At 41.5% G+C, this 17,587-nt stretch overlaps 1 protein-coding gene across 9 annotated transcripts in view; it reads right to left on the minus strand.

The window, feature by feature from the left end:
• The window catches only part of LOC129842377 (zinc finger protein 664-like), a 37,472-nt gene extending 20,929 nt beyond the window's left edge, over positions 1-16,543 (minus strand). For 8 of the 9 annotated variants that reach the window (XR_008757572.1, XR_008757574.1, XR_008757573.1 and 5 more), the window contains exon 1: positions 15,799-16,408. Coding sequence is in view for 3 of the 9 variants with exons in the window: in XM_055910919.1 (XP_055766894.1) it covers positions 15,799-16,147 (349 nt within the window). In the remaining 6 variants the exon portion in view is untranslated. Of the gene's footprint in view, positions 1-5,588; positions 7,418-15,798 lie in introns of those variants that run through there. The other variant, XM_055910918.1, reaches the window with a different exon arrangement.
• Between the last annotated feature and the right edge of the window lie 1,044 nt (positions 16,544-17,587).

A 17,587-nucleotide genomic window follows, 5' to 3' on the forward strand; every position in this document is an offset into this window, starting at 1 on the left:
TGTGTTGATATAACGGTAATAATTTCAAAATTCCACTTTTAACAAACTTCAGGATTGGTTGAAAAAAGGTTATGCCTGAGTGGTGCAGCAGTCTAAGGTACTAGATCACAGTGTTAGAGGTGTCACTATAGACCCGAGTGGCACAGCGGTCTAAGGTACTAGATCAGTGTTAGAGGTGTCTGTCACGATCGTGTGGCGGATTGATGGACCAAAACGCAGCTTTAGGAAAATAAGCCATCTTCTTTTATTTTAAAGATGACGAAAAATAAACACGAAACACTTAATACAAACTAACAAAACAACAAACGATCGTGAAGCTAATAAACGTCGTGCACATACACAGGCTACAAACGTTCTGACATAGACAACTACTCACAACCAATGAGAGCCTATGGCTACCCTAAATAAGGCTCCCAATCAGAGACAACCGAAATCAGCTGTCTCTAATTGGGAACTCATTCAGGTAACCATAGACTCTCCTAGACAACTAAACATACATAGACAACACTAGACACCTGTACTCAACACAAACCCATATACTACACCAACAACCCCTTTACCATAGAAACACCCAAAACAAACAAAACACAAACATTCCCCATGTCACACCCTGACCTAACTAAAATAATAAAGAAAACAAAGAATACTAAGGCCAGGGCGTGACAGTGTCACTATAGACCCGAGTGGTGCAGCAGTCTAAGGTACTAGATCACAGTGTTAGAGGCTTCACTATAGACCCGAGTGGTGCAGTGGTCTAAGGTACTAGATCACAGTGTTAGAGGTGTCACTATAGACCCAAGTGGTGCAGCGGTCTAAGGTACTAGATCACAGTGTTAGAGGTGTCACTATAGACCAGAGTGGTGCAGCAGTCTAAGGTACTAGATCACAGTGTTAGAGGTATCACTATAGACCCGAGTGGTGCAGCAGTCTAAGGTACTGCATCACAGTGTTAGAGGCGTCACTATAGACCTGAGTGGTGCAGCGGTCTAAGGTACTAGATCACAGTGTTAGAGGCGTCACTATAGACCCGAGTGGTGCAGCAGTCTAAGGTACTAGATCACAGTGTTAGAGGCGTCACTATAGACCCGAGTGGTGCAGCAGTCTAAGGTACTGTATCACAGTGTTAGAGGTATCACTATAGACCCGAGTGGCCCTGCGATCTAAGGTACTAGATCACAGTGTTAGAGGTGTCACTATAGACCCGAGTGGTGCAGCGATCTAAGGTACTAGATCACAGTGTTAGAGGTGTCACTATAGACCCGAGTGGTGCAGCAGTCTAAGGTACTAGATCACAGTGTTAGAGGTGTCACTATAGACCCGAGTGGTGCAGCAGTCTAAGGTACTAGATCACAGTGCTAGAGGTGTCACTATAGACCCGAGTGGTGCAGCAGTCTAAGGTACTAGATCACAGTGTTAGAGGTGTCACTATAGACCCGAGTGGTGCAGCAGTCTAAGGTACTAGATCACAGTGCTAGAGGTGTAACTATAGACCCGAGTGGTGCAGCAGTCTAAGGTACTGTATCACAGTGCTAGAGGTGTCACTATAGACCCGAGTGGTGCAGCAGTCTAAGGTACTAGATCACAGTGCTAGAGGTGTAACTATAGACCCGAGTGGTGCAGCAGTCTAAGGTACTGTATCACAGTGCTAGAGGTGTCACTATAGACCCGAGTGGTGCAGCAGTCTAAGGTACTAGATCACAGTCTAGAGGTGTAACTATAGACCCGAGTGGTGCAGCAGTCTAAGGTACTAGATCACAGTGTTAGAGGTGTCACTATAGACCTGAGTGGTGCAGCAGTCTAAGGTACTGTATCACAGTGTTAGAGGCGTCACTATAGACCCGAGTGGTGCAGCAGTCTAAGGTACTGTATCACAGTGCTAGAGGTGTCACTATAGACCCGAGTGGTGCAGCAGTCTAAGGTACTAGATCACAGTGCTAGAGGTGTCACTATAGACCCGAGTGGTGCAGCAGTCTAAGGTACTGTATCACAGTGTTAGAGGTGTCACTATAGACCAGAGTGGTGCAGCAGTCTAAGGTACTGCATCACAGTGTTAGAGGTGTCACTATAGACCAGAGTGGTGCAGCAGTCTAAGGTACTAGATCACAGTGTTAGAGGTGTCACTATAGACCAGAGTGGTGCAGCAGTCTAAGGTACTAGATCACAGTGTTAGGGGTGTCACTATAGACCCGAGTGGTGCAGCGGTCTAAGGTACTAGATCACAGTGTGAGAGGTGTCACTATAGACCCAAGTGGTGCAGCAGTCTAAGGTACTAGATCACAGTGTTAGAGGCGTCACTATAGACCCGAGTGGTGCAGCAGTCTAAGGTACTGTATCACAGTGTTAGAGGTGTCACTATAGACCCGAGTGGTGCAGCAGTCTAAGGTACTGCATCACAGTGTTAGAGGCGTCACTATAGACCCGAGTGGTGCAGCGGTCTAAGGTACTAGATCACAGTGTTAGAGGCGTCACTATAGACCCTAGTGGTGCAGCGGTCTAAGGTACTAGATCACAGTGTTAGAGGCGTCGCTATAGACCCGAGTGGTGGAGCAGTCTAAGGTACTAGATCACAGTGTTAGAGGTGTCACTATAGACCCGAGTGGTGCAGCGGTCTAAGGTACTAGATCACAGTGTTAGAGGTGTCACTATAGACCCGAGTGGTGCAGCGGTCTAAGGTACTAGATCACAGTGTTAGAGGTGTCACTATAGACCCGAGTGGTGCAGCGGTCTAAGGTACTAGATCACAGTGTTAGAGGTGTCACTATAGACCTGAGTGGTGCAGCAGTCTAAGGTACTAGATCACAGTGTTAGAGGTGTCACTATAGACCCGAGTGGTGCAGCAGTCTAAGGTACTAGATCACAGTGTTAGAGGTGTCACTATAGACCCGAGTGGTGCAGCAGTCTAAGGTACTAGATCACAGTGTTAGAGGTGTCACTATAGACCTGAGTGGCACAGCGATCTAAGGTACTGGTCCCGTGTGGCTCAGTTGGTAGAGCATGGCGCCTGCAACGCCAGGGTTGTGGGTTCATTCCCCACGGGGGGACCAGGATGAATATGTATGAACTTTCCAATTTGTAAGTCGCTCTGGATAAGAGCGTCTGCTAAATGACTTAAATGTAAATGTAAATGTACTGCATGGCAGTGTTAGAGTCGACACTAGAGGCATCACCCGGGTTCGATCCCGGGCTGTACCACAACCTGCCGTGATCGGGAGTTCCATAGGGCGGCACACAATTGGCCAAGCGTCGCCCGGTGTTTCCTCCTACACATTGGTGCAGCTGGCTTCCGGGTTAAGCGGGAGGGTGTTAAGAAGCGTGGTTTGACGGGTCATGTTTCAGAGGGCGCATGACTCAACCTTCGCCTCCTGAGCCCATTGGGGAGTTGCAGCGATGAGACAAGATCCACATTGGGGAGTTGCAGCGATGAGACAAGATCCACATTGGGGAGAAAAGACGGGCGTAAAATGATAAAAAATGCTTAAATAATGACAACAAACAAAGGTTGCATCCCAACGTTGCAATAAACAGTAGGCAAAGTGACCAGGACAAAATGAACTCAAACGTTTTACCATTTTACCCTCCATTTACAACAACGTCACTGAGCACCATCACTGTCTTTCCTTCGTGGATCTCCTGCATGTTTACATATCTGGCATTACTCATCTCATATGTATATACTGTATTCTATCCTATTCTACTGTATCTTAGTCTATGTATTACTCATCTCATATGTATATACTGTATTCTATCCTATTCTACTGTATCTTAGTCTATGTATTACTCATCTCATATGTATATACTGTATTCTATCCTATTCTACTGTATCTTAGTCTATGCATTACTCATCTCATATGTATATACTGTATTCTATCCTATTCTACTGTATCTTAGTCTATGCCCCTCTGACATCACTCGTCCATATTTTTATATATTCTTATTCCTTTACTTAGATTTGTGTGTATTAGGTATTTGTTGTGAGCTAGGAACACAAGCATTGAGTTAGATATTACTGCACTGTTGGAGCTAGAAACACAAGCATTAATTTAGATATTACTGCACTGTTGGAGCTAGGAACACAAGCATTAAGTTAGATACTACAGCACTGTTGGAGCTATGAACACAAGCATTTAGTTAGATATTACTGCACTGTCAGAACTAGAAACACAAGTATTTGGTTAGATATTACTGCACTGTTGGAGCTATGAACACAAACATTTAGTTAGATATTACTGCACTGTCAGAACTAGAAACACAAGTATTTGGTTAGATATTACTGCACTGTTGGAGCTATGAACACAAACATTTAGTTAGATATAACTGTTGGAAACACCCCATCTCTTTACATTTACTCTCTCTACATTGCTTATTTATATTCAGTGGCCTGACTGCATCCAGACTATGTCAAAGGCCCATCCTGGTAGATCTGAACCTAATGCAGCTTGGAGTGATCAGATGACAGAAGTCACATTTAGGTGCCAGGTGTAACAGGCTGTAGATGCTCCATATCCATTGCTTTGAGTGTTTTATATAATATGACTAAATATGTTAATTTCTGTGTTGCAGGGGCAGTCAAGAAATGGAACGGCAAGGCCACAGAACATGACATAAGCAGAGCTGTGGGAGAACACCTCCAGCCCCTGGTAGAGCCGGGGGTGGTGTTTACCACTCCACAAGCAGAGCTGTGGGAGACCACCTCAAGCCCCTGGTAGAGCCGGGGGTGGTGTTTACCACTCTACCAGCAGAGCTGTGGGAGACCACCTCAAGCCCCTGGTAGAGCCGGGGGTGGTGTTTACCACTCCACCAGCAGAGCTGTGGGAGACCACCTCAAGCCCCTGGTAGAGCCGGGGGTAGTGTTTACCACTCCACCACGCCTTCAGCAGGCTGGAAAAGTGATACTGTTTTTCATACTAAGATGGACCATCAGTCTGTTGATTGGTCAGTCATTGGATTCATTTGTTGAAATCAAATCAAGCTTTATTTATACAGCACATTTCAGACATGCAACACAATGGCTTCTCAGGAGAAAACAATGAAAATAAACAGGAATATTTAGTACACAAACATAAGAGGATAAAAAACAATAATACCAACTTAAAGACTAATGAGCATCCTAAGGAAATGCCATTGATTAAAATATAAAAATTTCCAATCCAAAAATATAAGCTTGTTTTTTAGGATGGGCTCTGAAAGTCACTATGGGGGTGTCCACTGAAAGTTGACTAGTAACAACAACTTGGACCTAAAAGACACCAACCATGAGACCCACTAAATCTGCCCAAGAAGAGGCAAACAAAAGAAAAACCCACACCAAACTTATAGACAGGAAGCAAACCAAAAAGGTGGAGCAACTAAAGGTGTTGACTCTCCACATCTATCAAGACAACTGGAGCACTGGGCCAGACACTCTTAAATAGAACCTGGACCAGCTCAGGTGAAACACCTTCCCACTAACGAGATGGACAAGCCAGCACAGGTGTAACACATACTGACTAAAGAGGTGACACCAATCAGTGCGTCCTACATGCTAATGAGCTATACGTGCTGAAATCCAACCTCAAAACATAAATGGAAAAACCAAAGACTGTAACACCTTAAGAGAAAAAATATATCCTATATTTTTGTTGGACAACAGAAAACAATTTCCATTTCACATTATCAACTACAATGCTTCATGAGCCCAAACAAAACTCATCTCCAATACGGAAAAACGTGCAGTCAAAATAAATTGTGATCCATGGCAACGCACTGGCTAAACGCAAAACACAAATCTTTTTAACTCTTGAGACAATCAGCAACCAAGTTGTCCTTACAACAGACATGTCTGATTTCAAGAGGAAACTCCTGCAATATCCGTAGTAACTTTCCACCTCACTGCGAAGCTTCTCTCTCTTTACAGGGATCACTCGATAGGCATGTTGTTGGATCGGGGCCCAGTCCCCAATGTCATGCTCTAGTACATTTGGGTTGGCACATCTGAGAATGAACCCTGCTATTCTAAAAGAAGGGCAACAATGTCAATATATTTATACCCGAAAATTGTCAGTTGATTGCATAAACAATTATGATTACTAAAAGTTACATGAATTGTAAACATGAATTACCAAAGCCAAATGTACACCCCTTTGATTATATGTATTGTCAATAATTCACTTAATGGTAAGGAATGGTATAATAAAAAATGTTTGAAAAAAATATTTGATTGCATAGTCTTATTTTCAATTACTTTTCAATTACATTTTGCTAGGTGGGATAGCCTCAATGTCAAAACACAGTTTTAACATGTCCAAATTAATAACCAATATGCAGAAACAGTTTGGGATAAATTGAAAACCTAAACATAACATGTGCTATTTACACAAACATCTGCCACAATAATCATATTTCCAGAAACGTTGTTTTGACAAGTAGCAATAAATCACTGATATCAATTAGGGGGGAAATCAGGTTGTACGTGATGTTGGAATGCATTTAAATGTAGGGGTCGCTAAACAAAGGAACGCAACACTTATTTGTCATAACTAATAAATTTCATGCTAAAATCATTTGTGCGACTGTGTTCTCTTGTGCATTGTCAGATAGCTAGATGTAACAAAACTCTTCCCACATTGATTACAGCTATATAGTTTCTCTCCTGTGTGTGTTCTCTGGTGCACTGTCAGTTCACTAGATTGACAAAAACTCTTCCCACATTGACCACAGCTATAAGGTTTCTCTCCTGTGTGTTTTCTCTGGTGTATAGTCAGAGAGCCAGATGTAGTAAAACTCTTCCCACATTGATCACAGCTATACGGTTTCTCTCCTGTGTGTATTCTCTGGTGCACTGTCAGTTCACTAGATTGACAAAAACTCTTCCCACATTGACCACAGCTATAAGGTTTATCTCCTGTGTGTCTTCTCTGGTGCACTGTCAGATAGCCAGAAGTAGTAAAACTCTTCCCACATTGAACACAGCAATAAGGTTTATCTCCTGTGTGTAGTCTCTGGTGTATAGTCAGATTGCTAGATGTAACAAAACTCTTCCCACATTGATCACAGCTATAAGGTTTCTCTCCTGTGTGTGTTCTCTGGTGTGTAGTCAGATTGCTAGATGCAGTAAAACTCATCCCACATTGAACACAGCTATAAGATTTCTCTCCTGTGTGTATTTTCTGGTGTACTGTCAGAGAGTCAAATGTAGTAAAACTCTTCCCACATTGATCACAGCTATAAGGTTTCTCTCCTGTGTGGGTCCTTTGATGAATTTTAATGCCTGATGAGGTGAATCTCTTCCCACAGTCAGAGCAGCAGTGAGTTCTCTTCCCTGTGGATCTCTGCAAGTGTTTATTGAGGTTTTCTGATCTGGAGAGACTCTTCTCTGCCTCGTCAGCATCATAAGGTTGTTGAGGCTCCCCAGAGGATCCACGATAGTCCCGTATCTCTCCTGTGTGAACAACAAAGTCAGATGATTAAAGGCCCACAACAGTGGAAATCCACTGTAAAAGGTGATGCCAACAGCGTAGCCATGATGTTGTACAACAATTGACGTCTGTAATGAATGTTAAAATTATTTGACAATTGTCTTAAAATGAGCAAGAATAGTCATATTTTAGTAGTAACATCGATGATTGTAGGCTAGAAATAAGTTATTCATGTTGTTGAAACTAAGCACTGTGCCAGACGACTTTTGGTCTCCAATATAAGCCCCTTTCTGAGTTTAATAAAATTGCGGCACGAGGGCGATGCACATGCAATTTGGTTGTATAAACTCCTCCCTGCTAATGAGGAAACCAACAGTTATGGATGTAGTATATCTGTCTGGAGCAAAACTGGTGAGCAAAGATTTTAGTTTTTCACAGTGTATTCTGAATGTGAATGGGGGAAAACTCAGGGGAGTGCATTTCACACTACTTTGGATTATAATTGTAAGGCTCGTTTGAATGTCCTGTGTAATATAATGTTTGCTACAGTATTTAGAAATATGTTTAATTATTGAAGAATCGCGTTAATGACAGTATCTATTTGGGTGTTGTCAATAAAGTTATGATTTTTTAAATGTATTTTTAATTACATTTTTCCCCCACCTTTATTTAACCAGGTGTCCAGTTGAGAACAAGTTCTCATTCACAACTGCGACCTGGCCAAGAAAAATCAAAGCAGTGCGACAAAAAAACAACACAGAGTTACACATGGGATAAACAAAAGTACAGTCAATAACACAATAGAAAAATCTATATACAGTGTGATGGAGTAAGGAGGTAAGGCAATAAACAGGCCATGCTATGGGTGGGTGTTGCTATGGTGACCAGTGAGCTGAGTTAAGGCGGAGCTTTACCTAGCAAAGACTTATAGATGACCTGGAGCCAGTGGGTTTAGCGATGAATATGTAGCGAGGACCAGCCAACGAGAGCATACAGGTCGTAGTGGTGGGTGGTATATGGGGCTTTGGTGACAAAACGGATGACACTGTGATGGACTGCATCCAGTTCGCTGAGTAGAGTGTTGGAGGCTATTTTGTAAATGACATCGCTAAAGTCAAGGATCGGCAGGATAGTCAGTTTTACGAGGGTATGTTTGGCAGCGTGAGTGTAGGAGGTTTTGTTGTGAAATAGGAAGCATATTCTAGATTTAATTTGGGATTGGAGATGTTTAATGTGAGTCTGGAAGGAGAGTTTACAGTCTAACCAGACACCTAGGTATTTGTAGTTGTCCACATATTCTAAGTCAGAACCGTCCAGAGTAGTGATGCTAGTCGGGCGGATGAGGGCAGCGATCGGTTGAAGAGCATGCATTTAGTTTTACTAGCGTTTAAGAGCAGATGGAGGCCACGGAAGGAGAGTTGTATGACATTGAAGCTCATTTGGAGGTTTGTTAACACAGTGTCCACAGAAGGGCCAGATGTATACAGAATGGTGTTGTCTGCGTCGAGGTGGATCAGAGAATCACCCGCAGCAAGAGCGACATCATTGATATATACAGAGAAAAGAGTCGGCCAGAGAATTGAACCCTGTGGTACCCCATAGAGACTACCAGAGGTCCGGACAACAGGTCCTCCGATTTGACACACTGAACTCTATCTGAGAAGTAGTTGGTGAACCAGGCGAGGCAGTCATTTGAGAAACCAAGGCTGTTGAGTCTGCCGATAAGAATGTGGTGATTGACAGAGTCGAAAGCCTTGCCTTAACCTTTATCACTAGACACCTCATAGTGAGCTACAGGTAGGAATCAGCAATGAATCCCAATAATGAGACACCTCTGGGGAGGGGTGTCAGCAACATAAACATTTTTTTTTTGATACACTGCCGATTTTGCAGGTTTTCCTACTTACAAAGCATGTAGAGATCTGTAATTTTACACTTCAACTGTGAGAGACGGAATCTAAAACAAAAATCCAGAAAATCACATTGAATGATTAAGTAATTAATTTGCATTTTATTGCATGACATAAGAATTTGATCACCTACCAACCAGTAAGAATTCCGGCTCTCACAGACCTGTTAGTTTTTCTTTAACCTGTTTGGCGTGCAAGTCCGACGTCGGTACACTTATGACAACAGCAGAGTGCAGGGCGTGAAATTCAAAAGATATTTTTTTTAAATATTTAACTTTCACACATTAACAAGTCCAAGACACCAGATGAAAAGGTACACATCTTGTGAATCAAGCCAACATGTCCGATTTTTTAAATGTTTTACAGGGAAGACACAATATGTAAATCTATTAGCTAACCACGTTAGCAAAAGACACCACTATTTTTACTCCATCAGTTTTTTACTCCATCAGTACAAATTCGACCAAATAAAGATTATAAATAGCCACTAACCAAGAAACAACTTCATCAGATGACAGTCTGATAACATATTTATTGTATAGCATATGTTTTGTTAGAAAAATGTGCATATTTCAGGTATAAATCATAGTTTACATTGCAGCTACAGTCAGAAATTGCACCGAAAGCAGACAGAAAAATTACAGACCCCAACGCCAAATAACTAAATACTCATCATAAAACATTTCTGAAAAATACATAGTGTACAGCAATTGAAAGACAGGCATCTTGTGATTCCAGACAATATTTCCGATTTATTAAATGTTTTACAGCGAAAACAAAATGTAGCGGTATATTAGCATAGCCACAATAGCCAGAAACACTTGGGCGCCCACGACCAGTTCACATGCACGAAATAGCATCATAAAATGTTTCTTACTTTTGGTGATCTTCCGTCAGAATGTTGGACAAGGTGTCCTTTGTCCAGAACAGTCGTTGTTTGGATCTGGAATGGCAAATTTCTCTCTTCATTTAGCATGGGCACTTGCCAAGTGGCACGGATCTCTCCAACGTAAACAAAGTCAGAGAACGGAACACGGCAAAACTCCCGAAAAAATTTCAATAATCTGATTAAACTATTTTGTAAAAACATACTTTACGATGATATGGTCACATGTATCAAATAAAATCTAAACCGGAGATGTTAGTCGTCCATAACGACGCTAGTCGTCCCTTCCCTTGTTAGTCGTCCCTTCCGCGCGCTCCAGAAACAGGAAATGGACGGTCACGTCATACAAAGAGCTTTAATTCCACCTCAGATCAAGATAAACACGAAATTTCTTCTCTCACCGCATCTTGACAACCAGGGGAAGGTGTATGAAGTGTACGTAGACTCTTACGTATCATGCCCATGTATAGGCAGGAAGTTGAACAGAGCATCGATTTCTGACATTCCACTTCCTGGTCAGGAAATGTGCTGCAGAATGAGTTCTGTTTCACTCAGAGAAATAATTCAAACGGTTTTAGAAACTAGAGAGTGTTTTCTATCCAATAGTAATAATAATATGCATATTGTACGAGCAAGAATTGAGTACGAGGCCGTTTGAAATGGGCACGATTTAACTGGCTACTCAATACTGCCCCTTGCAGCCATAAGAAGTTAAGAAGCCCTCCTGTTCCCCACTCATTACCTGTATTAACTGCACCTGTTTGAACTCGTTACCTGTATAAAAGACACCTGTCCACACACTCAATCAAACAGACTCCAACCTTTCCACAATGGCCAAGACCAGAGAGCTGTGTAAGGACATCAGTGATAAAATTGTAGACCTGCACAAGGCTGGGATGGGCTACAGGACAATAGGCAAGCAGCTTGGTGAGAAGGCAACAACTGTTGGCGCAATTATTAGAAAATGGAAGAAGTTCAAGATGATGGTCAATCACCCTCTGTCTGGGGCTCCATGCAAGATCTCACCTCGTGGGGCATCAATGATCATGAGGAAGGTGAGGGATCAGCTCAGAACTACACGGCAGGACCTGGTCAATGACCTGAAGAGAGCTGGGACCACAGTCTCAAAGAAAACCATTAGTAACACACTATGCAGTCATGGATTAACCTGTTGAGGCTAGGGGGTGCTGTTGTCACTATTTCTGGAAATCGTGTAATTTTTAAACGGCTTCCTACTCAATTCTTGCTCGTACAATATGCATATTATTATTATTATTGGATAGAAAACAGTCTCTAGTTTCTATAGCCGTTGAAATTTTGTCTCTGAGTGGAACAGAACTCATTCTACAGCAATTTCCCTGACATGGAGTCAGATTTCACACATTTTGGCCCCTGATCTGGAGTCAGTTTAAAGGCCACTGTGAACGCTATGAGCATACAGACACTGCTTACGTCTTCACCTGGATGCCTTTACGTGATGACGCTTTGAATGGCGTCGATTGCGCAATCACAGCCACTATAAATGAAAAAAACCTGTAGGTAGGAACTCTTTTCCAGATGCGTCGGGCGCGCGGTGGACACTGACCCTGCTCTTTTTCCAAGCATTAGTGTAGCCAGTTATATTTCTCCGGTCATGTTTCTACTCGTTATAGGAGTTAAAAACATCATAAGGTAGCTAATTTAAACCGTTTTATAGCAATTTATATCCGTTTAGTGCGATTTTGGGACATTTATTTCTGAGACACTGTGAATCTCTGGGCACGGTTCCAGTTCATGCCGAACGCAATGGGCATTTCTACATGGCAAGAGGACAGCTTTCGACCAAAAGACGATTAGACCGAAGAAAGGATTCTTTGCCCAAGATTCTGATGGAAGAACAGCTCAAAGTAGGAACAATTTATTATGATAAATCGTGTTTCTGTCGAAAAATGTTAGTGGCTTAGGACGCCATCTTGTTAGACATAGCTTCGCTTGGCGCAAACTGTATTGAAAAGTAAGGATAATTTAAAAAATGTAAATCAGCGATTGTATTAAGAATTAAATTGTCTATCAATCCCTGTCCACCCTATATTTTTTAGTCACGTTTATGAGTATTTATGTATACGACTAGATCACTGTCTAATATGGCGCACGACATTGTCTGACCAGCTGGGCAACTTTTGTCATTGTCTAACCATGATTTTGGTGGCTAAATATGCACATTTTCGAACAAACTGTATATGGATTGTGTAATATGATGTTACAGGAGTGTCATCGGAAGAATTCTGAGAAGGTTAGTGAAAAAATTAATATATTTTGGCGATGTTTACGTTATCGCTCTCTTTGGCTAGAATCAATGCTCTGGTAACGTTTGCATATGTGGTATGCTAATATAACGATTTATTGTGTTTTCGCTGTAAGACACTTAGAAAATCTGAAATATTGTCTGTATTCACAGGATCTGTGTCTTTCGATTAGTGTATGCTGTGTATTTTTACGAAATGTTTGATGATTAGTAATTAGGTAAACACATTGCTCTATGTATTTATTCTAGTCCATTTGTGACGGTGGGTGCAATTGTAAACTATGACATCTACCTGAAATATGCACATTTTTCTAACAAAACCTATCCTATACCATAAATGTTATCAGACTGTCATCTGATGAGGTTTTTTCTTGGTTAGTGGCTATCAATATCTTAGTTTAGCCGAATTGGTGATAGCTACTGGTGTTGGTGGACAAATAAAAGATGGTGTCTTATGCTAATGTGTTTAGCTAATAGATTTACATATTTACATATTGTGTCTTCCCTGTAAAACATTTTAAAAATCGGACATGTTGGCTGGATTCACACGATCTGTGTCTTTCATTAGCTGTATTGGACTTTAATGTGTGAAAGTTAAATATTTAAAAAATATTTTTTTTTTGAATTTCGCGGCCCGAAACACACAGCCAGGGCAACTAAGGAGTGGCTCCGTAAGAAGCATCTCAAGGTCCTGGAGTGGCCTAGCCAGTCTCCAGACCTGAACCCAATATACAATCTTTGGAGGGAGCTGATCTGTGTCTTTCATTAGCTGTATTGGACTTTAATGTGTGAAAGTTAAATATTTAAAAAATATTTTTTTTTTGAATTTCGCGTCCCGAAACACACAGCCAGGGCAACTAAGGAGTGGCTCCGTAAGAAGCATCTCAAGGTCCTGGAGTGGCCTAGCCAGTCTCCAGACCTGAACCCAATATACAATCTTTGGAGGGAGCTGAAAGTCCGTATTGTCCAGCGACAGCCCCGAAACCTGAAGGATCTGGAGAAGGTCTGTAAGGAGGAGGAGTGGGCCAAAATCCCTGCTGCAGTGTGTGCAAACCTGGTCAAGAACTACAGGAAACGTATCTCTGTAATTGCAAACAAAGGTTTCTGTACCAAATATTAAGTTCTGCTTTTCTGATGTATCAAATACTTATGTCATGCAATAAAATGCAAATGAATTACTTAAAAATCATACAATGTGATTTTCTGGATTTTTGTTTTAGATTCCGTCTCTCACAGTTGAAGTGTACCTATGATACAAATTACAGACCTCTACATGCTTTGTAAGTAGGAAAACCTGCAAAATCGTCAGTGTATCAAATACTTCTTCTCCCCACTGTATAGTGTTTTATGACAAACCTTTTTTACAAATACGTCAAGACACCAACTTAGACTTTACAGTGAAATGCTTTACTTACAAGCCCTTAACCAACAGTGCAGTTCAAGAAGAAGAAAACGTTTACCAAGTAAAATAAAAAGTAATAATAAAAAGTAACACAATGAGAATAACAATAACGAGGCTATATACAGGGGGCACCGGTACTGAGTCAGTGTGGAGGTTATATACAGGGGGCACCGGTACCAAGTCAGTGTGGAGGCTATATACAGGGGGCACCGGTACCGAGTCAGTGTGGAGGCTATATACAGGGGGTACCGGTACTGAGTCACTGTGGAGGCTATATACAGGGGGCACCGGTACTGAGTCACTGTGGAGGCTATATACAGGGGGCACCGGTACTGAGTCAGTGTGGAGGTTATATACAGGGGGCACCGGTACCGAGTCAGTGTGGAGGCTATATACAGGGGGCATCGGTACCGAGTCAGTGTGCGGGGTTACAGGCTAGTTGAGGTAATCTGTACATGAAGGTAGGGGAGTGTAGTAACTATGCATAGGTAAGAAACAACCAGTGAGTAGCAGCAGTGCACAAACGGGGGGAGGGGGGGGGGGGGGGTCAATGTAAATTGTCCGGTGGTGATTTATGAATTGTTCAGCAGTCTTCTGGCTTGGGGGTAGAAGCTATTGAGGAGGCTTTTGGTCGTAGACTTGGCGCTCCGGTACCACTTGCCGTGCAGTAGCAGAGAAAACAGTCTATAACTTGGGTGACTGGAGTCTCTGACAATTTTGTGGGCTTTCCTCTGTCACCGCCTATTATATAGGTCCTGGATGGCAGGAAGCTTTGCCACAGTGATGTACTGGGCTGTTCGCACTACCCTCTGTAGCGCCGAGCAGTTGCCATACCAGGTGGTGATGCAACCGGTCAGGATGCTCTCGATGGTGCAGCTGTATTACCTTTTGAGGATTTGGGGACCCATGCCAAATCTTTTCAGTCTCCTAAGGGGGAAAAGGTTTTGTTTTGCCCTCTTCATGACTGTCTTGGTATATACCCACGTGGGTGATTGAAAGATGAACTGAGGTCCACACTCCAGTCCAGTTGATGGTGGTAATGCACCTTAAAGTTGGTTTCCAACCACCATATAAAGTCGAAAGAAGAAAAAGAAGCCTAAAGGAAGGTGAAATTACGAGAAACGAATTTGGTTTATCGTTTGGGGTATTGCAACTGGTTACTTATTTTGATGTGATATGAAAGTATTGTGTGAAATTATTCTGAATTGATATGAAAGTACAGCGATTTATGTTTCTAGGAATGTATCGCAATTGAGAATGGATTCACATTTAGATAGAATATTTGACTATTTTACCTGCCAGAGCCAGTCTACCTCTGAAAATAACATACAGTCCTTGGACCTTGAGGAGTAACGGGGCAGCAATCAGCAGTAGAAACAATAACAGGTCTATTGCACAATAACAATAACAAAGCGTACTCCCTGCCCGTTTCGGTAAAAAGCTGAGGGATGGGAATGAAGAAATGTAACCATCCATGATATCAACATTATAGTTTTAACCATGTTTTGAGGATATACAGTGTTTGTTTATATTTACTGACAAACATTGGAATAAAAAAAGCTCATATTTTGGGTTCTGATGGGGTACGACAGTTGAACTAAGCTCATGAGGCATTTATAAGTGAATTCTTAAAGACACAATGGGTACATATCATTAATGTATAAGTCCCAAAATGGATGTAACAACTGCTGGTTGCCCCTTTAAGACTACATTTTGGGCTAAGCTAATAGGAGATATTGAGGACTACAGTATTGCAGGCATTGTCATTGGATGCATTTGATCAATTGTTAACGTTTTGTTGATGGTCCACTCTTGATGTTCTACACGTTACAGTGTAGCTCCAGCCATTCCTACAGAACAACATTAAAATGTAGAAACCCTTTACTGCATATTGGTTCAACGACTGCAGAGACGGTACTTACTGGGGTTAAACGGATCTCCAACCTCCTCTTCTTCCTCCAATGTGACAGTAATCTCCCCCTCCTCCTCTTTCACACCAATAACTGCGTCCTCCTCTTTCACATCCATCTCCTCTTCTTTTACTGTAACATCCTCCTCCTCTTTCACTCTGAACGCGTCTTTCTCTTCTTTCACTGAAACGTCTTTCTCTTCTTCTTTCACCGTAACAGCCTCACCCTCTACTTCTTGTTTCACTGTGACATCCTCTTCTTCCTCCTCCTCTTTCACGGCAATGTTCAGCCCCAGATCTTCTTTCTCCGTCCAGCAGACCTCCTCTTCTTTAACAAGAGGGGAGTAGTTTAGGGAGCTCATGTTCGGGGATGTTAGCTAGCTAGCTATCATTAGCGACTAGGCTAGTGCTAACTTAACCAGCCAGCTACTACAGCTGACTAATACAAAAAAACGTAATATTCAATTAAATAGGTTAACAAGTTGATACGATAGAAGTGTGGCTAAAACACAGTAGCTAATATACACCGAAAGCGTATAAATAGCTTGAATCTTTCGGCTATGTTGGCTAGCAAGCTACCGAGGTGGTTGACGAGCTGTTTCTGAAGAACCGTCCACTAGATTATACGTCACGCTGGCAGCGTCGCCTGAAAGACGCACATCGCCGTCTGCTGACTGGAGGGGAAACGCAGTTGAGGATCATATTTTATTTTCAGACAAAGATTATTTTAAATGGATTTAATTAAATAATACTATTATATTGAGACATACAAAGACAGGAATGTGTTGATTGATTAATGTGAATAAAAAATGTTTACCACAGCACATTTAAGGCAGTTTCATTAAGTTATACTACATCTAAATTAGCAGCTAGCTACTGTAGGTCTATACTGCTCCTACATGGTGTAACAATACATCATATAGATGTATATAATGAACAGACTAGGTCTATACTGCTCCAACATGGTGTAACAATACATCATATAGATGTGTATAATGAACAGACTAGGTCTATACTGCTCCAACATGGTGTAACAATACATCATGTAAATGTATATAATGAACAGACTAGGTCTATACTGCTCCAACATGGTGTAACAATACATCATGTAGATGTATATAATGAACAGACTAGGTCTATACTGCTCCTACATGGTGTAACAATACATCATGTAAATGTATAATGAACAGACTAGGTCTATACTGCTCCAACATGGTGTAACAATACATCATGTAAATGTATATAATGAACATACTAGGTCTATACTGCTCCAACATGGTGTAACAATACATCATGTAGATGTATATAATGAACAGACTAGGTCTTTACTGCTCCTACATGGTTTAAAAATACATCATATAGATGTATATAATGAACTGACTAGGTCTATACTGCTCCTACATGGTGTAACAATACATCATGTAGATGTATATAATGAACAGACTAGGTCTATACTGCTCCTACATGGTGTAACAATACATCATGTAGATGTATATAATGAACAGACTAGGTCTATACTGCTCCTACATTTTTATGTATTATTATGTGTTATTTATTTCTACTTTATTTAACCAGGTCGGCCAGTTGAGAACAAGTTCTCATTTACAACTGCGACCTGGTCAAGATAAAGCAAAGCAGTTCGACAAAAACAACAACACAGAGTTACATATAAACAAACATTCAGTCAATAACACAATAGAAGACAGAGAATATATTTGTATGTTTATGAATATTGTGAAACACGATCATTATCAATGATCAGAACTATAATTGTAGCTCCTTTAATTTAGACCCAAAATGTA

This window comes from Salvelinus fontinalis, unplaced genomic scaffold, assembly GCF_029448725.1.
Source record: "Salvelinus fontinalis isolate EN_2023a unplaced genomic scaffold, ASM2944872v1 scaffold_0036, whole genome shotgun sequence".
NCBI classification, from domain to species: Eukaryota; Metazoa; Chordata; class Actinopteri; order Salmoniformes; family Salmonidae; genus Salvelinus; species Salvelinus fontinalis.